The sequence below is a fragment of the Ascaphus truei genome, chromosome 1 (genome assembly GCF_040206685.1).
Source record: "Ascaphus truei isolate aAscTru1 chromosome 1, aAscTru1.hap1, whole genome shotgun sequence".
In the NCBI taxonomy this organism is placed as follows: domain Eukaryota; kingdom Metazoa; phylum Chordata; class Amphibia; order Anura; family Ascaphidae; genus Ascaphus; species Ascaphus truei.
This window is the reverse complement of record NC_134483.1, coordinates 32,917,497-32,942,044: the sequence shown is the minus strand read 5'-3', so window position 1 is coordinate 32,942,044 and position 24,548 is coordinate 32,917,497. Positions and strand designations below refer to the sequence as shown.

At 45.8% G+C, this 24,548-nt stretch overlaps 1 protein-coding gene across 3 annotated transcripts in view; it reads left to right on the top strand.

Annotated features, from left to right (window-relative positions):
- ZBTB7C (zinc finger and BTB domain containing 7C) overlaps positions 1-23,234 on the top strand; it is a 135,068-nt gene extending 111,834 nt beyond the window's left edge. For all 3 annotated transcript variants that reach the window (XM_075585995.1, XM_075586006.1, XM_075586002.1), the window contains exon 3: positions 15,312-23,234. In XM_075585995.1, coding sequence (XP_075442110.1) covers positions 15,312-15,924 — 613 coding nt within the window. In that variant the 3' untranslated portion in view covers positions 15,925-23,234. The remainder of the gene's footprint in view (positions 1-15,311) is intronic.
- Positions 23,235-24,548: the final 1,314 nt, after the last annotated feature.

Here is a 24,548-nt window from a genome sequence, read left to right as displayed (position 1 = left end):
TGCGGAAACTGGGGGACGTGACATTTTCTGGGGGGCGCGGCGCTTACAGAGGCCCCCGCGCTCTTCCCCACAACATTTAAATAAAATGCCGGGGCAGCGCGCGAGGCCTCTGTAACGGCTTCTTACCTGCTCTCTGGTTTCTTCTGGCGGTGCGTCGCCATGACAACGCAGAATCAAATGCCGCCGTGGGGTCAAATGGCAACGTCAAATCACGCCACGATGCCTGAGAGAAGGTAAGGGGGGGAAGGGGGAGAGAGGGGGAGCAGGTAGGGGAGGGCTCAAAGAAAAATGTTTGCGCACCCCTGCCTTACCACACAATACAGTAACCTTCAAAGTTTTGATATTTTTCTATACATACACACACAAAGAATTCAATATTTTAGTATATACAGTATATAGGAATATACAGACCTGTATATGTATATAACATTATTTACATGGAATATCTTATTTAAAGATGCAGTGAGTGACATGATGCGTACGATAAGTGTAAGGTCTGGCATAGTAAAGCAGATCCCGTTTAGGAGCCGGAAGTGATTGCAAGTTGAAGGTGTGCGGGCAGAAGATGTAAATGGCATGTAGTTGAGGCATGTCTGTGCAGAGCACCTATGATGGGTGGTAGCGATTAGAGGCTGTCAGACGGGGTCTTGCAATGCACGTACAATATAATGAGGATCCATTGAATAGATAACAGAGCCGCAGCTTGACTTGACAATGAGAAATCAATCTTGCTTTGCAGCATAACGATCAAACTGGAGAGGGTGAAAATTACGAGGCAGGACAAGGTGCTTTTTGAAAACAGGGCTGCAGCCCAAAAATGTTACATGCAGTTGGCTCACCGCACCAGAGCTTGTCTTATGTGTCATTTCAGATGCTGACAGCTGCCAATTTTATTTTACATCAAACTTTAGCAACGAGATGCATTTCAGTGTACTTCTCGCGAAGCCATACTGTGTTTTAAAGCTGACATAACACAATTTATAGACCTTAATCTAATATTGCTGCAGGCATAAGACATTTTACGGAGCCATGTGGTACAGTATGGCTAATACTGCCACTTAGTAAACTTGGCCCTAAATCTCCACGTTCTCTTTGATCATTGGATCAGACACTGGCAGTGGAGAAAAGCGGAGACAAGAATTGCCAATACTGAGTCTGTCCAAATGGTCCACTATCCATTCCTGTCTATAACAGTGATTCTTCTGGAGAGAGAGAGAGTACCAGTGACAATGGAGCAAGATAAGTGGAGTAAATAAGTGTGGGAGGGGGGGGGGGTTAAATAATTTGTTTTATATGCTCTACTATTCTTAGCACAGTATTGTGTGAATTGGTGGATGGCCGTTCCCTGTTGTTGACCTTTCCTGGGACAGTAACAATTTCGTACACCTCTCATATTCCCTCTCAGTCTTCTCCGTTCCAGGCGAAAATCCCACAATTGTTTGCAATTCCCTCACAGAATGGCCGTCCCATCTTTGTTGCCCTCCTATGAATTGTAGCAGATACATGTTTTTGCAATAATTCTTTGTACTGAATGTCCCTTTATATTGTGACTGCACGAGATTAATGATTTCCTTTGTTCTCAGCCTCCAAAGTGGCATCAAGTTATACTATAAAAAAAAACTATGGCGCTAGATATTTTTTTTACCGTATTTTTACATCATTTTTCATATGGGACCGGATATTATGATTCAATACAGTTGGCCTTTTTGTCCTAATGTGCAAAGTAGGGTTGCCAGGTGTCCAGTATAGAACTGACTGTCCTGTTTTTGAACATTCTGTCCAGTAAAAAATTAGAGGTAATACTGGACATGTACAGTATGTGTCTGTCTGGTATTACCTCTCTGGCATAGTGATCTGACCGGCTTGTGGGGCCTCGGGATTTCCCTGGGCCGGACTGTGGCTAGGGGCCTGGGCAGCTTCCTCCCTCCTGATTGGCTGCTGCTGGGTAATGCAGCCCTTCAGGAGGAGGAGCCTGAGGTTGGGACTGGGGTTGCCAGGTGTCCGGTATTTAACTGGACCGTCCTGTATTTGGATACTCTATCCAGTAAAAAAATGAGGGGTACTGTAATACTGGACATGTATGTGTCCGGTATTTTCCTCCCTGGACATAGTGATCTAACCATCTTTCACCATTGAGTCCAGTATTTTTGGAGAAGCCACCTAGCAACCCTAGTTGGGGCCAAGGGGAGGATGAAACAGCATGGAGCAGAGAGAGGGGTGTGTGTGTCTCGAGCATGTCGCAACTTGCACCATTGTGTCCAGTATTTTTAGAGAAGCCATCTGGCAACCCTATGTGCAAGTGAAGTCACATTTTGGTAAATGTGCCTTTAGACTTGAGATTGGAAGCTATGGATTTGGAGGGGACCAGTGTGCAGAGATGTCCACTTGCAGATGCCCCGGCTGGAGAAAGGATTGATGCCACAAACTGGTTGATTTGTGCTTTCTCTGTATTGTTTTTGGCTTTTAAAGGTAGCTGTAAATTATACAGCGCGCACCTACTGTATGGATTGTATGTTAGGACAGGGTGTGCGCTATGGGGAGCTAGGCTTGTAACATTTCCATTTTGCCTAGGGGGTTCTTCGTGAAAATGAAAAAGTCCCTGGCATTTCTCATGCCTTATTAATGCGCAAATAAGATTACTGTGTTTGCAGGTAGGAAAACCTTAAACAAAGAGCTTGCTAAGATCGCGTTAAGGGTTTGCTGTTCAGTAAATACACAATCTATGGTTCTTATTCCACGTATGCTCAGGTGTTAATCTAAAATCATTTGACCTCTTTCACTGTGAGATGTGCATTGCTTCCAAATGGTTGACTGATGGATAAATACATTCCAGTAGTGTGTTTGAAGGGGAAAAGGTGCCAGAACCCTAAGGAAAACAAATGCAATAAAATCGTCTTTATTTAAAGAAATAGGGTAAGAAAAAAAAAAACATTTATCCACTCCCAGTTAGTATCCTAATCATGTTATAATCACCATCTTAATTGCTTTTTTAGGGACTCTTGTTGATCCCTAAAAATGAGCCAGGACTTGGACCTCCTGGCTTCCCCCACAAAAATAGCTCTGTTTAAATCTTTGCAAACTAACACACCAGCTGAGAATGTGACTGGTTTATTAGCGTGTTCCTTTGGGAATCAGATGTGCTTGGTAACCACAGATGGCTTTACAGATAAACACAGTCAGTTGCTTTTCTAAGTGCTAGATGCAGACCAAGGAATATCCTACATGTGTGTTTTTTTCTTAAATAAATCAGTTCTGCACTATGAGAAAATATTGCATTTTTAAAAAAAAACAACAACTCTGAATTACATTTTTAATGTATTATAATGTAACAAGCATTTTTTGTTTCTATAGAAACCATTTCCAAAGTCACACCCCCTTCCTCTTCTGAAACAGGCTCTGGCACACCCCTTTTTGAGCCCCGTCCTCTCTCTAGCTACCGATTGTATCTAGTGACTGCCTGGTCACATGATCTTCCCCACAGAACTTTGCATCTTTGGCCCTCTTTTTCTGCACTGACAGCCATTTAGTGAACCCCCGAGCCAAATCTTCCCCAATCGATCACAGGAGAACGGATCGATCGGCAACTTAGCTAATTACTTATCATTGCTTAGATTGTATTGATGCACATATTTAAGGGGAAATTTTTAAATTAAATGTGGCCAAGTGCCCCTGGCTATAGCTTTCCACTGGCCTCAACACTATAAGTCCTGATAGGAACAGGCAGTGTTGGGGTTAAACTCCTGTACCGGGCCTAGCCTGCAGTTACAGCCAGGATGGGTACTACTGTATGTTGCCTTATCCATGGGCAGGCCTAAACCAGCAGTTGGAGTGTCATACCTGGGAAGGGGACTGAATGGGTCACATGTATATGGTGTGATGCCTGTCAGTACCTAGACCTGCCCTGTTATGGGGCGGGGTTACAAGCCCTTCCCCTGGGTATAAAAGCTGACACTCCACCAAATTGAGTTGTGCTATGATTAGGCTGTGGTATGGTCCCTGCAAGAGGGTAAATGAGCTGAGGAGGGACTCTTGGGCCCTCAAACCCCTGGGGTTTGCTCCAAGGAATGGAGGTGATGCCATGCTGTCTACCCAATAAACCTGCCGTTGTACCAGCTATAATGTGTGGTCATTGTGAAGGAGAATTACCAGTGGGGACCTTCCTGCTTCCAGCAGGATCCTTTTAGGATTCTTTAGGGCTCAATTATACAAGTGCTGCAGGGCGGCAGCGCTATTCTGTGACATCACCCAGCGCTGCCGCAGAGCATCTTGATTATATTATACCAGGGAGGGAGAGCAGAGGCGGCGTGGCGGAGGCGTGGCCGTGAGCGGTTCACCCTCATTGGCTGAACCGCTCACGTGGCGCGGCCGTCGTGTCAAGAAAACAATTTGGCAAAATCTCTTCAGGAGACTGCCGCCCTGCAGCTCCACGCGGCGCGCTGGTATGTGCAGCATCGGCGGATTTCCGCAGTTTGTTTTCCAGCCGCGCAGCGTCGCCGGCAACTTCTTGTATAATCGCGGCCTTAAAGTAACAATTCCCTTCAAATATGTTGTACCTGAACCAGACCGTTTCCTAGAGCAGGACGGCCCCAGCTTATGGGATGCAATCCTCTGGTGTCAAAGAGTGATTTAGCAGTAAGGATGAGAAGATGTTTTTTTTTCCCCTGAAGCAGCTGGGTCATTAGGGGGCTTATGTACTAAGCCAGGGGTGCGCAAAGTTTCTGAGCTGCGTCCCCCCCCCCCGTGTGCCAGCTCTCGCGCCCCCCTTTCCTGTGACCCGTCATCAAATGAAGCCGCGGTTCATGTGGAATCACGTCACGCGACCCCGCAGCACCACTGACGCGCGTTACCATGGCGACACACACGTCACATGACGCGACTCGTCCAAAAGCCTCCCGAATCCCAGTAAGTTGAGGTTGCAGAGGCCTCGCGCGGACCCCCGGCATGTAACTTAAAATGCCTCGGGGAAGAGCGCGGGGCCATCAGATGACGTGTACAATAATAACAAATAAACGTGCTGCCGGGAGATTAATGGTAAACACATTTTTCCAGAATGCTGGGGAGGATCGATCCTTTTTGTATTACATATCAATGTAACAATGCCCTTTCTCCACCAACTTAAAGGGAAATCGTGTCCATAAGAATGATCACTGGAAGCAGTAGGGAGAGAATGCGATCGGGCTGAGTTTAAAATGTTCCGAAACTCTCTGCATGTTCAGACCTTGCCCGTCTAATTTGTACAGTCTGTAGAAGGGTTTATGAGTAGCCTGTGCTTTACTAACTAGGTCTGCTGAGTATCCCCATAACAAACCCAAATACAGGTAAACATTGCTCTCCAGGGATTCTGCCCCCGAGACAGGACATGTCTTTTTAAACATCAGGATTTTGTTTTTAAATCGATGATACACTATTGGGTTAACCAACAATAAATACTTGGTGTATTCCTTAGGCCGCGCTTATAGTGCTGGCGATGGCGACGCGACTGATGACGTCGCAGTCGCCACTGGCAAAAGTTGTAATTTGATTTTTAGTGACGTCCTGGCGACAAGGCCAGTGACGTCACTAAAAGGGGCGGGCCGCGCAATTTGATTGTTTTAGAGACAGTCACATGTGGCGACTGTCTCTAAAAAAAATCAAATTTACCCGGCTTCAACATTTTTGGTCGCTCCGTCGATGTCGCGCTTACTATAAGCGCTTGCAACGGAGTCCATGTATTTGTTTCGGAGCTCCGTCGCAAGGCACTATAAGCGCAGCCTCAGTAAAGCAATCGAAAATCTCATGGCCAGTCTGACTATAGAATGCTAATAGGCTTGAATTGAATTAAACTATGGTTGATGATGTAAATGGTATATCGTGTTTGTGTTACTAATTTGGGACAAATATCTACCGTGACACAATATGATGAGCTCGTTATGGCAAACATTAAAGTGTGAGGAATGCCTTTATGGAGAACCTTATCAAAAATTTTTGAAGTTGATAAGAATTATTGTCTTGTACTCGGTAAACAATTTGTTGTTGCATGTAGACAGACCTGCTTGTGGGTATACTGTACATCTCAGAGACGTGTAAATATGGGAACATTGTGTGATAGTCTAAGAAGAGAGGCAAAGAAATTCTGCTTTGAACCTTTTTATTCTTTTTAGCCTTTTAATCTGTGTTAGAGCTTTTCTCTGTGAGCAGCACGTCTACAAAGACTAAAGGCGGTAATTCTATATACACATTGAAGTCCATGCAAATTTTTGACCAAAAACAGTCCAGTCTCCCCTTTGATGTATTCGGAATAAGGGCCCAAACTGCAGTTGTGTGTGTGCTGAGCATGAGCATTTTAAGTGAAACTTCTTTGTCTTTTGTCACAGAAATTGTATTTGTTAATTAAAAATCAAAACACAATTTCAGTGACAAATCGCAAACGAGTTTGACTTAGAACATTTGTGCTTGGCACACACCCCCTGTTTTAGCTATTTGCGCTTCTATATTTATACTAACTGTGAATTCCGTGTGTGTGACTGTGTGCGTGACTCTGTGTGTGTGTGACTCTGTGTGTGTGTCTGTGTGTGTGTGTGACTCTGTGTGTGTGTGTGTGTCTCTGTGGTTTCTCCGTTTCCCAGTCTACCCCTATTTTAGCTATTTGCACTTCTATATTTATACTAACTGTGAATTCCGTGTGTGTTACTGTGTTTGTATGTGACTCTGTGTGTGTGTGTGTGTCTGTGTGTTTGTGTGTGTGTGTGTCTGTGTGTGTGTGTGTATGTGTGTATGCTGTCTCTGCGGCTTCTCTGTCTCCCAGTCTGCGATCTTTCTACCTACTGTAACGGGTATTCCCCCACCCCCAATCGCATATAGAGTGCATGTGAGGGGGAACCTATATGTAACGGGTGTTCCCTCTGGCCTGACCCACCCAATCTCATATTGGCCCGTGTAGTCTAACCAGTCTCCCATTACAAGGCGTGTGTGGTGGTGCACCTGCAAGTAACAGGACTCTTGAGTCTCCCGCTTGGTGTTATTAGGGGATGTCATCAGGACAGGTAGCTGAGGTAGTGGGTACGAGTCCAACTTACATCATGTGCAGCGCCTCCATAACTACTGTGGGCAGGCCTGTATTTACCAGGACTTACTGCCAACAGGGAAGATGTATGCAGTCATTATTATGCATGGCTACATACTCCCCCTGGTTGATACCCACCGTCCCGGCTGGGACCTAAATTTGGTGTACCTTGCGCCAGGAAACACTGCAAAAGAACACACAAATAACATAGCAAACATCATCACATGAACATAATAATGTAAGCCTAGTACACTCACTGACCAGCAGGGAGCGCTAAAGAAAACAACAGACCACTCTATTGGATACTCAATAATAGTGCCGAGGATCGGGCTTCTTCACCTCTCGCCCCGCGGCATCATGTACAGTCACGCTGTATTCTCTGGGTACCCCTCGCTCATTGCAGTATACCACCTTGTGCATATATACACTGCGCCCTATCTTCCATACCCTCATCAATTGAGCTACCCTCTGCTCAGCCTGTATCCCTTTTATGGCTCCCCCTCTCTCCACGATATAATACTGTATATCAGTTTTGAGCCATCTCTCCCTATTCTCTTCGATCTCTCGCATTAGAGGTTCAGGGACATAAGGGTAATCAAGCCCATGGGACTTCCTATACTTCGCCGCAATAGCCCGTTCAGCCCGACATGACCTGGTCAAACCACCTTGCCCCGCAGCTCCGGGCAACACCCAAGACAGGGGCTCATCCGTTTCTACCGGATCATCCAACCCCGCGGACCCTTTAGGAATAATAAGGCCTGCCTGGATCCGATCCCACCTTACCCTTAGGGCCCTAAGGTATGACTCATCGTCAAAGTCACCGGCAGCCCACCAGTGATCAACCACCCCTTCCCTCTCTAAAATAAAGCGAGTACGGTCGAACCATGATACATAGCCCTCGTACAATGGGGCCCACCACCTAGTTTCCTTCCGTTCCTCGGAGCTAGGATCGGTACTCTCTTCTATGGACTCCTCATCAGGCCCACCAGAAGACACCCCAGATGTACCCTCAGATCTCTCATTAACTCTTTTATACTGAGAGGTATTTCGTACGGTAATACTAAGCCCACTAGGGCAATCGCTGGATACCGACACTTGCCTAGACATACTCCCTCCTCCCTCCGACCCATCATCCGACGTACCCAAGTCCAGGCTTCCAGTCCGATCATCGGAAGGACCCCGTGACTCCCCGGACAACCCTAAGCTAGAACTGGACCCAAATAAAATAGTGACGGGTACAGGGGCTTTAACTAGGGCCTTGGGGCTAACCTTGGGTGTGGACGGGGTTTGGGGACGGGACCGAACAGTAGGTACTGACAGGGTTTCGACCTGCTCTCCAGTGATACCTGTCTTAACGTCGCCACAAAGTCCATCTTTATCTTCAACAGCGGAACTTCTGGGGTTGCAGTTCAAACGTCCGTTCCCCCTGGTAGTAGGGGATCGTTTCCCGCTGCTTGACCTCAGAGGCGGCACCATCTCCCACTCGGGGCCTCCCTGGTCCGCCTGAACCACCTCCGCACACGCACGTGCTGCGACGCCATCTTGGGATGGATCCCCAATCGAGATCTCTTCCTCTACCAGGACATCCGGCAACGCCCGTCTGCTGCGCGATCCAGTCTGGCTCTGGACTCGCTCCTCCGACTCTTCCTCCCCTCGGTTCTGCAACAGGCACGCTGTCTTAGTACCTCGCGGGGTCGGGGTTGATCGACCCGCCTCCAATCCACTAGTCACCACGGCAGTGGGACTCCGGCGATCGGGTGGTCGCGGTACAGGAGACACTCGACTCCGCGTCTCCATACCACGAGGAATTTCATCCCTCCATGGCGTACCAATGGTATGACAGTCTCGTCTGATGACTGTCTTACTCGCCAGCCTTGCACACTCCTCATCCGAGGATTCCAGTTTGCAGTTCGGCCGAGGCATCCCAGTAGGAGACCGGCGATGGGCTCCTCGGTGATCACCTCTCCGATGGCTGAGTTTCTCTATCGGAAGCACCAATGATGGCTCCGACTCTGCGGGACTGGCACTCTTGTTCCAGAGAGCTCCCGGCTGTTCTTCTCTTGGAATCGGGACATTCCCGGCCATTCCCACAGTTTGCACCGGTACGAATGTGGTCATTGGCCACATGTACTGCAGTCCGCAGTGGGGGCATCGGGCCTCGCTGCCCACGGCTCCGCCCGGCAGTCTGCACTGCAGGCAAAGACACGCCACAGTCTCCACACCCTCCACACGGATTATCAGGAAGCCTCCTGGAGCCGAATAAGGGTGAGTGGAAATCACAGGACCTTGGTCCACTTTGTCAGCAGCTTCAGCCATCTTTACCAGCGGAGGCACTCGTCTCAGAGGTCTATACTGGTCAATGGCTCTTCGCAACTGAAAAGCATGGGCTGATGTAGCAACCCTTCCTCTCATTTTCTCTGTCGACATCCGGTGAAACCGCAAACCACTCCCCCTGGTTGAAACTAGGGGGATGTCTCGTAGACTTGTAGGCTGACCCAGCACAGGTGCGGAGTGAGTCATAGTCCATGAGGGCGCGGCTCCAGCATCGCGCCAAACTCCTCAGCGGGGTGGAGTTTTCTGGTTGGCGCCAATCCTGGCCAACATTTAGCAGACTGCAAAGTTGCAAGACTTTCTGCAGCATGCCCACGCGGCGTCCCGGGGAAGCGGGAACCGCCATCTTGGTAAGCATTGTCTTTTCTGTCATTGAAGGCAGCGTCTGGCTGTTTGTTAATTGGGGTATAACAAAGTCCATTTCGCTCTTCCCATCTCGCAAGACTATCATCCTCACTATTCTCGGGGGTATCTTCCCAAGAACATAGGCAGGACAAACACGGCGCAGCCACGGCTTTCACGCCATTCCACAACAAACTCACAAAAGTCTCTTCTGTAGCTTGTTCTTCGTCCACGCACAGTTCATATGCGTGTTCTTCCTCTGACCGCAATCCTGGACCTTCTGCTCTATGCAGATCCTCCATTCTTGTGGTTCTCTCTCTCCGCCATCCTGGACCTTCTGTTCTGTACAGATCCTCCATTCTGACAGGTCTCTCGTGATCGTTGAACACCGATTTTCTGTACGTGGAGCTCCGCTCTGCGGGGCAGCTACCACATCTGTACAATAAACATGCCTTGTGCACCACCTTGTGTACCTAACGTAGATCTGACTCGTGTTTGCACTACCTCAGGCTAGGCTCACTCTTTCTGTGTCTACTGTAACGCTTTCTTCCAGTCTGTGCTCATTGGTAAGCGATCTGGAATGGAGACTAGAGTACTCTGGCTCTTCCATGCAGTACTTTGGGCGTCGACCTACTTTTGGCTAGCCTAGTGCGGACCCATCCAGAATTCCTGCTCTCAGTTACCAGTTTATCCCTTAGGCATCCCCCGCTAGCGCTACCTCAAGGCGACTAGAACAGCAATAGCCCCCGGCTCCAGACTCACTAACCCCTTACGGATCCCAAGGCGTCTTTGCGGCATGCAGCTCCAGCATCTCCCTGACTACCCCTGGCTCCGTCCCACGCAGCACAAAGTGGCAGCAGACACTTCTCTCTTTCCTAATGTGTGCCTAGCAAAAGCCTGTCCTGTTGACAGGTATCTCAGCAGCGCCTCCAATTGTAACGGGTGTTCCCTCTGGCCTGACCCACCCAATCTCATATTGGCCCGTGTAGTCTAACCAGTCTCCCATTACAAGGCGTGTATGGTGGTGCACCTGCAAGTAACAGGACTCTTGAGTCTCCCGCTTGGTGTTATTAGGGGATGTCATCAGGACAGGTAGCTGAGGTAGTGGGTACGAGTCCAACTTACATCATGTGCAGCGCCTCCATAACTACTGTGGGCAGGCCTGTATTTACCAGGACTTACTGCCAACAGGGAAGATGTATGCAGTCATTATTATGCATGGCTACATATATGTTACCAGGTGTGGTGTGTATACCTGTTAGGCTTACAGGAGGTCTGAGCCTCCACCAGTGAGAGCCTGGGGTGAATCCTCTGGAACAATCTTAGTTACAGCGCCTCCACCTGTGTAGGATTCTAGGAGTGTAGAAGGTTCCCTACACAGGACCCACATATAGTAACCACATACACAGGAGTATAAGTATAACAATTTACTATATGCAGATAATAACATAACTCATACATCAATGACAATAACTTTAGTGTCACCCATGTAACACTGGGCCTCATAGGCCGTAACCCCACACCATATATCCCTGAGTCCCAAGTGTCCCAAGAGTCCCACAACCCCCCCTCCCCCCACGTGTGGGACAGCTCTGCCCACTAAGATGAAGTGTATAGGTGGTGCACTTGGTGACTTGGATAATACCTGCCCGGTGCTCCTGCTACCGGGTGTGCAGATGACCTTTACTTGGAATCCCTTGCTCCAGGAGATGATCCAAGATGACTCCGCCTCAACGGTGGGTGCCTCCCGCATGGAGTGATCAACCTTTGTAATGTCTCTTATCTCTGCTAACGCAGAGAATGTTATACCTTCACGCAATTCACCTTCACAGCAATTCACCTTCACAGCAATTTACCTTCACAGCACTTGCCAGGATAGTTACGCTTCCTGGCTGGACCCTCACTTGTCTAGGTTCTACAGGACCCTGTCCCTAGTCTAAGGGGAGTCCCTGCAGTAACCACAAGCTGAGGGTGAGTAGAACCTAGCTGGGGCTTAAGGGGAGACTTCTGTCCTAGTGCAGGAAGCTACTTTCCTCCATGCACAAACACACCCTCCCCTCTCTGTGTCCCAGCTCCTACTGACACTCACACTTGTGCTCCACTGTCAGCTTCCTGACGCACGCAACATTGTATCTCCTTTGCTGCAGGAGAATCTGTAATCCGTACATTGGCTCCCTTGTGTCACCTGGGCTCCTGCCCCTGGGGCTGATGGGAACTGTAGTCCCTGGAGAGCCTTTCTATTATTGGGGCCGTGTGCGCTGTGTCTGCTGCGTGTGTGCAATGCTGTAATGGCCGCCACTGCTTTCTTCTGCGCATGCGCGACCTTGAGGAGTCCCTGCACTACGGAGCGCCATCTCTGCCCCTTCGCGCTTACTAAAATGGCCGCCGCAACGCTTCTGCGCACGCGCGAACCTCCGCGCATGCACGAACGCATCCAAGATGGCGGCACCCTGTTGTGTATGCCATCGGGAGCCCCCGGTGACGCGATCTCCCCCGCAGCTCCCCGACATACCACGGGGGTCCCCGTTCTCCTGCGGAGGTAAGGGGGGCCAGGGGGAATGACAAAAAGAAAAAAGTGCGCAGCTAATGGCTGGTGTAAAGGTATTAAGACACAGTAGTGAAAATCATGTGCAATACAACAAATGAAATGACCTTATAGGACACTGATGATGCGTCTGCAGCCTTTCTTGAGAGGTGGCTCAACACCCCCAGAACTAGAAAGACAAAATAAGAAAAAGGCGCACAACGCACATAGTGAAGTACAGTATAAAAAGTGTGCTTTACTAAGGAAGAATAAGTTCTGCGTACATCAAAATTGATAAAATCAGACAAGGGTTAAGTGGGGTTACCACACAGCAGGACGGCTGAAGTCGTCGCTCATCACCCGATGTAAAGGGAAGAACAGCAGACCCACAGTCATCAAACACGGCGGCGGAGCCCTCTGGATGGATGGATCACACTCACTCCGTCTTTAAGTTGTAGAGTGATTAGTCCACGGTGCGAATCAATACATACAAGTCCCAGAGTAGTATACAGCAGTCCCGTTCAGTGACTCCACTGTATCATGCCGATAGCACGCCGCTGTGCCACGTGGGGATGCCCGCTGATGACGTCACTGGCTTTGCTACCAGTGCAAGGCTCACGGCTGTCTCCGCAATGGCGCGCGGCACCGCTCGGCTCACAGGGAGACACAGGCTGACAGAACGGGAATCAGCTGTCACAGGGGATAACAGGGGTTCAGAGTCCCAGAGTAGTATACAGCAGTCCCGGTCAGTGACTCCACCTTGTTAGGCCGATAGCGTGCCGCTGTGCCACGTGGGGATGCCCGCTGAAGACGTCACTGGCTTCGCTACCAGTGCAGGGCTCACAGCTGTCACAGCAAAGGCGCGCGGCACCGCTCGGCTCACAGGGAGACACAGGTTGTCAGATCGGCTACCACAGGGGACAACGGGGGTTCAAATAAAGATAATAAATCGCAATATGGGGATAAGAATTGAGCATGAAACACAGTCCAACGCGTTTCGTAACACTAAGTTACTTCATCAGGGAATAAATGCAGCTGGGGGAGGGAGTACATATTTATATGTCAGCCATCCAATAAACATTAAGGTGTCATAATTGCTGCACCAATCAGCGAAGGTTCATCAAAAGCTCACTCACAAAGCTGCAAACACAGTGTTATTAAAAGAAACAGAACCTATACACAATAAAATACAATCTATAAAAAACAGTGTTCTAAAAAAAATATATATATATATATAATAAGTCAATGTAGATGACAAGCTCTGAAAGAGAAAAAATCACTATTAGACACATACCGGTGTATACAAAGCAATCATATATATAAAGCAAAGAAAGATATCCAAAGATTCAATACAGGGACCAAATATCTATGTCCTCGTTTAACCCATTAGGGGTCAGCGAGCCCATTTGGTAACCCCTGTGAGCCGAGCGGTGCCGCGCACCATTGCGGAGACAGCCGTGAGCCCTGGACTGGTAGCAAAGCCAGTGACGTCATCAGCGGGCATCCCCACGTGGCACAGCGGCGTGCTATCGGCATGATACAGAGGAGTCACTGACCGGGACTGCTGTATACTACTCTGGGACATGTATGTATTGATTCGCACCGTGGACTAATCACTCTACAACTTAAAGACGGAGTGAGTGTGATCCATCGATCCAGAAGGCTCCCCCGCCGTGTTTGATGACTGCTGGTCTGCTGTTCTTCCCTTCACATCGGGTGATGAGCGACGACTTCAGCCATCCTGCCGTGTGGTAACCCCACTTAACCCTTGTCTGATTTTATCAATTTTGATGTACGCAGAACTTATTCTTCCTTAGTAAAGCACACTTTTTATACTGTACTTCACTATGTGCGTTGTGCGCCTTTTTCTTATTTTGTCGGGCCAGGGGGAAGCCTGCTACACTTCTATTGCAATACATGATGTTGATGTGCCATGTGATTTTCTGTGCTTATTGGGGCTGTTAATACTGGGATGGTGGTGCCATTTTAAGCACCAGTCATTATTTACCGCGGATCCCCACTGTCTTGCATATATTGCGAATAAGGAGACTATTTGGGGCACCAGTGTGGTGGAACCTACTGTTGATACCTCTAGTCAGAGCCGGTCTGAGCTATGGAGGCCGCTGCGTATGCGCGAGGGCCGAAGATACTTCTGCGCATGCGCCAAGCCCCAAGGACCCTTCTCCCGATGTCATGACGTCACTTCTGTGATGCGTTTTCGTTACCACCATTGACATTTCCCCCATCAAAACTCTGTAGGTGCCAGCAAAGAAGTTTGACTTCAAAAAGTCGAGACTTCTTTCTGGAGTCAGAATTTAATAAAACATTACAATATATTGTATTCTGTATCCTCTTTCCTGCCCCAAAGGACGTTCATTGTATTGTTTGGTAAAATTACCAGCCAGACACAGTCTGAGATAAAAAGCAATTTAAAAGAAAATCTCATTGGCGACCACTCTACGGAAGCTACCAAAAAAAATGGTTTATTTTTGCTTGAGTATTTCTACAGAATAGAAAAGTATTGGATGATTTTAAAATTACATGAGTGATCGGCAGAGAGATCAACTTCCGAGGATGAAAATCTGTGAGATAAGGAGGTGCTGAGCCCAGAATAGCATTTTAATTAAAAAGTACTGACTTCTTTCAGTAAGATTCTATTGTGGTCTGAAGCCTAAAAAAAAACCTATGTGATAGACTCCACATCAGTGAGAAACAGGAACTCAATGATTGTTGGCATATCAGGACCAGGATGAAAAGGGGGAAACGGGACATTAGTAGAAACATTTATATGCATATACCCAAAGAGAGAAAGGATCTTTGCTTGGTTTGAAAATAGGTGGGGAAGTATTTAATTTGTCCCCCCATTAAATAACCTGTGAGCAAATGAAATAGGATAATGAATACCACTTCTGTGTATTGAGGTCCTGGGCATTTGCTAAGGTGAAACCATATAGGGCTAGTTGTGTGATGGCTTTAATGAAAATCCCCAGTAGAAACTAGGACTATTTCAGTGAATCTGAGATGTTTATATGTAGTTATCTGAATATTAAGTATTGCTTTCTATTTTTGCAGGCAAGACAAGCTGAAGATTCACATGCGGAAGCACACGGGAGAAAGGCCGTATTTGTGCATTCACTGCAATGCCAAATTTGTTCACAACTATGACCTGAAGAACCACATGCGCATTCACACGGGTATCCGTCCCTACCAGTGCGAGTTTTGCTACAAGAGCTTCACCCGGTCTGATCACCTCCATCGCCACATCAAGAGGCAAAGCTGCAGAATGTCCAGACCACGGAGAGGGAGGAAGCCGGCGCCCTGGAGAGCGGCCAGTCTGTTGTTTGCACACAACAACCACCCACAGGAGAAAAGCTTTATGTTGATGCCTCCGGGTCTAGATGACAGAACCGGCCACCTGGGCGCTGGGTCCATGTGCCTTCCAGGCCCCAGCCCCGCGCATTTTATGGAAGGAGCTAGAGGCCTAATAAATCTGCAGGACTTGGAGAAACAATTTGAGGAATCCCAAATAAAGTTGTTGGAGAGGGCGCACCTGGAGGCAGAGAGAAACGGGGGGCTTTTTGCATTCGCTTTGGCCCATAATGAGAACCTTTCTCCCAGGCAGTTCTTTAATGGTGGAGACCCTTGGAACATAACATTGAACCGTGCATCTGAGACAAGCAACTGAAGCTACATCCTTTGTTTTATGAAAAGAACCAATGTTTGCCAATGTCCCTTGTAGAATATGTACCTTTGTATACAAAATGTTATTGTTATTCTCTGTCACCTCTTCACTCCACATAAATATATATATATAGTTAAATCCATATATGCATGTATATTTTATACTAATTCACTTTTACTTTTCTAATTACGAAAGACCTGGGGTTGCAGTAAAGTCACTCTGGCATAAATATTTATTTTGATTTAAAAACACGCAACATGTTTTTATTCGCCTCTGGGACTGTTTAAAAGCACTTGAAATACGACGTAGATCCCATATACAGTACACTGCCTGTTCTTCAAACTGCAGCCAAACTTCTTTTTCAAGGTATTAAGTTACCCATATCATACATGCAGTAATACTTACAATGTATTAAGTTACCCATAACATACATGCAGTAATACTTAGAAGGTATTATGTTACCCATAACATACATGCGGTAATACTTACAATGTATTAAGTTACCCATAGCATACATGCAGTAATACTCACAATGTATTAAGTTACCCATATTATACATGCAGTAATACTTAGAAGGTATTATGTTACCCATAACATACATGCGGTAATACTTACAATGTATTAAGTTACCCATATCATACATGCAGTAATACTTACAAAGTATTAAGTTACCCATATCATACATGCAGTAATACTTAGAAGGTACAGGCATACCCCGCATTAACGTACGCAATGGGACCGGAGCATGTATGTAAAGTGAAAATGTACTTAAAGTGAAACACTCCCTTTTTTCCACTTATCGATGCATGTACTGTACTGCAATCATCATATACGTGCATAACTGATGTAAATAACGCATTTGTAACAGGCTCTATAGTCTCCCCGCTGGTGCACAGCTTCAGTGCAGGTAGGTAGTTCAACTTTGCTGTTCAGGACGTGCTAACAGGCGCATGCGTGAGCTGCCGTTTGACTATTGGGCGATATGTACTTACTCGCGAGTGTACTTAAAGTGAGTGTCCTTAAAGCGGGGTATGCCTGTATTATGTTACCCATAACATACATGCGGTAATACATACAATGTATTAAGTTACCCATATCATACATGCAGTAATACTTAGAAGGTATTATGTTACCCATAACATACATGCAGAAATACTTTCAAGGTATTAAGTTACCCATATCATACATGCAGTAATACTTGCAATGTATTAAGTTACCCATATCATACATGCAGTAATACTCACAATGTATTAAGTTACCCATATCATACATGCAGTAATACTTAGAAGGTATTATGTTACCCATATCATACATGCAGTAATACTCACAATGTATTAAGTTACCCGTATCACACATGCAGTAGTTTCCCTATATTTCAAATGAATCTCTGTATGGAGTCTTAACACGGCATTCAGATACCAGATGTAGCAGGCATAATTACTCCCGTTAATGCAAGTCAACGTGAAATAGTGCATGCGTTACGGAGATCATGCACACGTTACCATTGTTTTCAGTAGCACTGTGTTAAATAATGCAGTAGCATGAATGCATTGCATCGCGTTAATGAGAGTAACAACGCTTGCTAGGTCCGCACTGCCTTTGTCACCTCCTGTTTTGTACTTTTTGGTATACTAGCATATAAATATATATTTGGGTGGAATTGCAATAAAAGAACCGCTGTTACTCTGTAAGATAACGTTAAAGAGAGAATTTGAACATGTAATTAACTGCTGTCCAGCTTTTCCCAAGCTGCAAATATGAATTCAGGAGCACAATGACATTAGTGGGAGTAAGGATGCATTTGAAATGAAATGATGTGTGCCAACTCCAGTCCTCAAGGGCCACCAACAGGTCAGGTATTAGGGATATCCCTGCTTCAGCATAGCTGGCTCAATCAGGGGAGAAGGAGTTGCTCAGTGGGTAGTAAAGACGCTGACTCTGGCACTGAGTTTGAAGCAGCGGAGCCTGGTTCAAATCCCAGTGTCGGCTCCTTGTGACCTTGGGCAAGTTACTTTATCTCCCTGTGCCTCAGGCACCAAAAATATAGATTGTAAGCTCCACGGGGCAGGGACCTGTGCCTGCAAAATGTCTCTGTAAAGCGCTACGTAAAACTAGCAGCGCTATACAAAAACATGCTATTATTATTATTAATCAGTGGCTCAGTATTCTACTGCTTCAGCACAGGTGGCTCACTCTTCGACTGAGCCACCTGTGCTGAAGCAGGGATATCGTTAAAAGCTGACCTGTTGGGGGCCCTTGAGGACTAGAGTTGGCCGCCCCTGGATTAGAGGACACTATAAATGTACTTTCAAAAATTGGTAATTTGAGTAGTAAGCTACTGAATTTACTAGGCCTGAAATTGGCACCGTGTTTATAAACAGTGTGCCAGTAAATTGACATGGTTTGTACATTTTTTATTGACAAAACGTATATTTGCTGAAATGCTTTCCCTTAGGTATTCACCAAGCAGTAAATACCGCTAATCACCATTTCAAAGCCCCAGCACTGCATCCCTGGCTGGTGCAGCCTCAGTCAATCATCCCACATCTGACTCGGACAAATGAAAATAAATAGGTGCATAGAATAAAAACTGTTCATTATTGAAGCCCTGTTTTATACATATAGTGCCTAAGTGGTGTTAAGCCGTCAGGCATTTTATGGGCCATTCAGATAAGCAGGCAGTCATTTACCTACTAACTATGGACAACTTACTAAATCTGGCTAGTGGTATTTTTCTGGGACTACTTTATGGTACAGCTTATATCCATCCACAGGGATAGCAACTACGTTGGCATGGATTCCACGCTACTGTATAATAAATACCGCATCGGTGGTCTTTTTGCATTAAGTGTAGTAGAACTGGTAATAACAACAACAACAAAAAAGACATTGTTTAAAGAAAAGGAAAAAACAAGCAAGACGCCTGTTATTTAATAGCAACACAGCACTGGTCACCGCATCTGTTTAAAAACCTAGTCCTTTACAAAACGGAGATTTGTTGCCGGTGGGACTCAGCATTCCTCAATATTAGTTGAGTTGTTTGATTAATTTGGACATAGTAGAAGGCCCATGTCCCTGTGACATGCCTATAATATAAAGGGGGTAAGAAGAATTGTAGTATTTTCGTCCCGAGAATTGGAAGTCACTCAGCAATGCAGGAATTGTTACTCTGCGTTTATAGTACTGGCTACAGCGATGGCGACGCTGCCTGTGACGTCACACTGGTGTGCGATGTTGTTGGCGGTAAGGGACTGTGTGATTGGCTGCTGCCAGTCACGTGGTGCGGCGTCTCTGTAAGTCACAAATTCTCTTGTCTACAGCGATTTCGTTAGCTGTGACGTCACACGTCGCCATCGCGTCCACTCTGGCCGCTCGCTACTGACTACATTGAGTTGATTTGCGGCTCCAAGCCGTCACTGTAGCCAGTACTATAAACGCAGCCTTAATAGCCCTGGCTACAGAAACGGTGATGGCTTGCAGCCGCAAAGCAAAGCGGTCAGTAGCGACCGGCCATAGTGGACGCGACGTGTGACGTCACAGCAACCGAAATCGCTGTAGTCTAAGGAATTTGTGATTTCCAGAGACAGCCGCACCATGTGACTAGCAGCAGCCTATCACATGGTCCCGTGCCTCCATCGACATCACACACCAGTGTGCAAATACGGCGACGTGTGACGTCAAAGGTAGCGTCGCTGTAGCCAGTACTATAAAGGCAAAACAACAAAACCCCAGCAAGCTCTTTTTGGGAACCCCTGAGCCCCCACAAAATATATATATGTATATAAGTGTCAAAAAGGAGAGGTATATGTATACAACAAACGACAGAAGCCCAATGCTACATCCAACATGACAAAACGTTCTCTGTCGTCTGTTGTATATGCCACGCTCAATAGCTCTCCTTTTTGACACTTATATACATATATATATAACCCTTGAGCCCCCACAATATATATATATATTGTGGGGGCTCAAGGGTTCCCAAAAAGAGCTTGCTGGGGTTTTGTTGTTTTGTTAATTTATTTACAGCTGTCTCAGCTGTTGGAGGTTAGTGGCTCCTCCTTCCCAGGTTTTAAGCCCGCCAAGTGAGTAGGTCCTTTCATTCTACTGGATATAGATCCAATGTTGGTCTTTCTCCCTTCCTCCTAATACAGGTAAATGAGCATTTTAATTCTAATAGAGATATATATTAGTATTTTATCTGGCAGTGTTAGGACTTGTGAACAGGTGTCTGCCTTGTCATGGCTCGCAAGCTTACAACGCTTGGGCCAAAGTACTATAAACGCAGCCTGAGAACCTCCTGCTACTACCAGCTCACTATTCAATGTACCATTATATACACTAAAATTTCTATTAGATTACAAGTTTAGTAGCAGGTCTACTAGTAGATAAACACAATTGAGCCAGCAGTATAATGATCTCGTTCAATTTAGCAGCGGGCTCAAAGCACTGAAGAAGTTAATGGAAAAAAGCCCTTTATCCCGGTATAATCCTGTACAGCCCGTTGCTTTGCATTAGTCAGAATTAAGCAAACAAGATGAAATGAAGCACTAGGTTATTGATGTAATCAGAAACCACCAGCATGTGGCTCGGAGGTTTCCAAAGGTCACCATTTGCTGGTATGTTTTTCTGGTGACCTATATACATTATTAGATGCGTTATTGAAATGGTTGAAGAGCAACCCATGGCCAGTTCCATCTGCACCGTTGTAAGCCAAGAACACACCAGTAAAGCTTAAGCCTTCACAATACAACATACAGCCAATGTCCCAGCACCTGCGTCTGTGCTGTTTTCAGATTCCTGACCTAATTAATAAAAGGTAATAGAGAGAGAAACCCTAAAATATTATTTCAACGTTTCTTTGGGCAAAATGCAGTGGGTTTTAAACCAACAATCCTGGTTGCTATGGTTTTTTAAAAAAAATATATATTACCTGAATTGGGTGGCCCCCTTAGATCTGATGAATTCAGAACCCCCCGAATTCTGGAGACATTTGTAGTTTTTTTGTGCCGGTTTTGACACACAAGAAATCACAAACATGGCTGGCGGACTACAAGAATGCTCGCCAAAGTCACCGTGTTGCGGCTTTTTTTATTGGCTGTGGGAACGAGCGCTGACCAATGCGGCCATATTGTTTCCCCAGTTTGCTCTGGACATCGGGGAAACCCCCTCACTTCAGGTAAGATTAATAAACAAATACAAATACTGGTTAGCTGGGATTGTTGCTTTTAACTCGGTAGTGATTTCTCAGTATCAGCCACACGATTTTATAGAAAAATACTCAAGCTCGGCAAATATGCTTCTTTAATTTCCAGAAGCTGCGACCACAAACAGCAACCAGAAACATGTAAATGTTATGTAAAGTGTGTGCAATTAAACTCTGCAGAAAAAAATAATAATAATTTTTGCCAAGCAAATGGCTTACAGTGCTTTCACTGCAGCCAGGGATTCTGGGTAATGGCATGCAAATAAGCATGTGACAGTGTGTCACATTTTGCGTCTTACCCACTTAAACACAGATCCCTTTAAGCTCATGCCTGGCACTTTACACAGCTTTGAAGGCAACGCCTGGGGTAAGGAAGTGCATGGCCAGTAAAACTACTCACAGTTATGTCAACCTTTTTGAGTCTCAGAAGCATTAGAATTGTGATGCTGTTCGTGACTACAAACCAAGTACACAAATAGATTATGGCGAGTAAACAAAAAGGGACAAAAACTTCAACTGTACAGCAATAGTAAACAACACATCCAAGCATATCCTTGTCACACACAGTTCCTCCAAACCATCATGTGTACAGTATGTGCTCATACGTGTTTTTTTTTAACATTACTGTTCTGTATACAGAGGAGAGTGTTTGCCGTTCTTCTGTTCTCGTAGATTAGCCCTGTAGTCCCTGAAAAAACTGCACTAAACGGCGCTTTTCCCACAGCCTCCCTGGCTTGTATTTCTTCTGACGTAGCACCAACTCGACCCTCCATTCTTAGGCTGGGGCCATAGAGGGGGTAGCAGAGATGAGGCGCGCTGACGCTGAGGCTCGCCTGCTGAAATCTGCGCGATTTCATGCCCATGCACGCGAGCCAGCGGGCGCGATCGGGAGGCGGGGGGAGACTGAAGGAGGCGGGGCAGTGACGTCACTGGGCCAATCACCCGCGACGCACCGACGTCAACGTCACGGCGCCAACATCACGGCGCCGTGACGTTGACGCTGCTCCGCACTGATTGGATGTTTTTCAGCCGACAGCGCTCTGAAAAACAGCTTGGCTGTCGGCTGAATGCAGGGGCTCAGCGCGGAGCGTCCGCACGGCTCAGCACGGCCTCCCCTGCTATGGACTCGGCCTCACACGGTGAAGAACTGAGTAAGCACACAGACCTGTGTGTGGGGACAGTAAGGCTATACCGGTACAGAATAACCTCCTATACTGCATTTTGTAGCACTCCATAAAGCGTAATTCTCCCAAAATACATTTATAGTCCATAATATGAGGCAGGCTAGTTCCCCTAATATAGTGGGCTGCATTCCACCTTTAACATGCATCTTTTGGGGCTCACTATGTTAGGCATGAAAAGTAGCACCAAAAATGGTACATAAAACACAAATTAAAAGAATCAAAAACATCCAATTCTAAATCAAACAGTGCTGATTGTTACTTTAATATACCTTACACAGTACAACCTATAAATGTCTGAGAACCCAGTTTTAAAAGCTTACAGCCTTCTGTAGACATGGGACTGTTGATAAGTGCCCAAGACAACAGAATATTTTAATGAGAAAGCGCTTGGCCAGGAAAGGATAAATGACAAAGTATTTGATATGTAGGGGGGGGGGAAAGCTATTTCCTCTGTCATTTCTACTGCGAATGAAACAGTGAAACTGCAGACATTCAACTGGTAACCTCCGGTCAAAATATGTATAATACTAGTTACTGCGGAGGCTGACCTCTTTGGGGTAAAGTTTAATTGTGGAAAAGTTAGAAGTATGAAAAACGACTGGCGCAAAGCTTTCTGCACTCACAACTCTTTTCTGGACACACGGGCAATTGAATGCTTTAAAGATTTTTTGCTATACTATACTAAACCTTCTGTTGTACATACACAATTTCTGATTCTTCGTGGGGGGTTTTATTGTGCATAATTTTGGAGTACGTTTAAAATATCCAAAGATAGCAAGTACTGTATAATGTACAAGAACTTGAAACAATGTTCAAATTGTTGATGTATTGGAAATTGTTCCAAATTATTTTTCTATTTATAAAAATTTGTATGTGTCCACTGTATGTAAAAACAAATATACGAATAAACAAGTTTGCCTTAGTGATTCAAGGGATGATCATCCTTAACTCTTCTTAGAGCTGTAAAGTGGGGTACGTCGTTGAATGCTATAAAGTACTGTGAAATACAGAGTGTCCACACTAAAAGAGGCACGGAACTCCTACACGTAAATACCGTGTGCCTTTTTTAGAGTGGACAATAGATTAACTATACACACTGGCAGTGCTCAGTCTCTGTGGTCTTTGCAGGGTGTTGTATAGGTGCAGACTGGGCGTCAATAAATGGGTAGGAAGAAGATGGGCACCAATAACTTTTATAAAGCAAAGTGGTGCCTTATTGACAACCATCCAAAACACGTCACACTGTACCGTGACAAAAACTCGTGCTAAACAATAATACTCTGGACTTCATCCCCTTGTAGGTCTCACTCCTAATCAGCGGAGGTGCATAATTTGAAAGTTCATCATAAAGGATGTAGTGGGTACTGCTTGCAGGGAGGATATGATGCAGTGAGAACCTGCTGGACGGGTGGGTTCTATATGACTACGGGCTGCAATGTCGGCAACCCAGTGAGGACAGTGGTGGTCAGGCATCAGTAGCTGAAAACAACAAAAGATAAGAGGGCACATCTACATATATACAGTATATATATATATATATATTTTTTTTTTAAACTAAACACACTATTTACAGGACTCACAGTGAGTACCCCAGGCAGAACTCTAAAGAACCTGCTTCTAGAACATAAGGGACAGCCGTATATACCCTTACATTGTCTTCATACATCACATGGTGGGGAAGGGAGTAATCCGGGTGAGCCCACACAGTTAACCCCTTAAGGCAGTCAACCTTGTACAGAATAAGTAGTCCCCCAAAGCGGGCGCTACTTGTGAATCTAGGCCTTAGCGCGTAATAGAAGATTAGTGTGTAAGTAGCAATTAATACTGTACATTGCCCCTACACCGAGCAGCATGTGAAAAGTGAAAATGTTCCTCTGTAGTATTAGTAGATGCTAAATAAAATATCTATAGTGCTGTATACATGCCAATATTAATAGCAACTTCCCTGCTGTTTAACAATAGACTGTGGGAAATAAGCAATTAGATAATTAACCCATTTCCAAAGAGTCCAATATTACAATACAAACGATCTTTGTGTTGGAGCCCACAATAGCACTGTAGATGGGTGAATGTGTCAAAATTCAGTCCGAGAAATTTTGTGTGAATATTTCCAATTTTTTTTTGCAAACCACCAGTATTCGTTTGAATATTTTGTTATTAAACATTTGTGCCAAATGAGTGTGCTGGAGTAGACTGCCAGTAGTCATTTGCAATATGTAAGATACAGAGATCCTAATCAC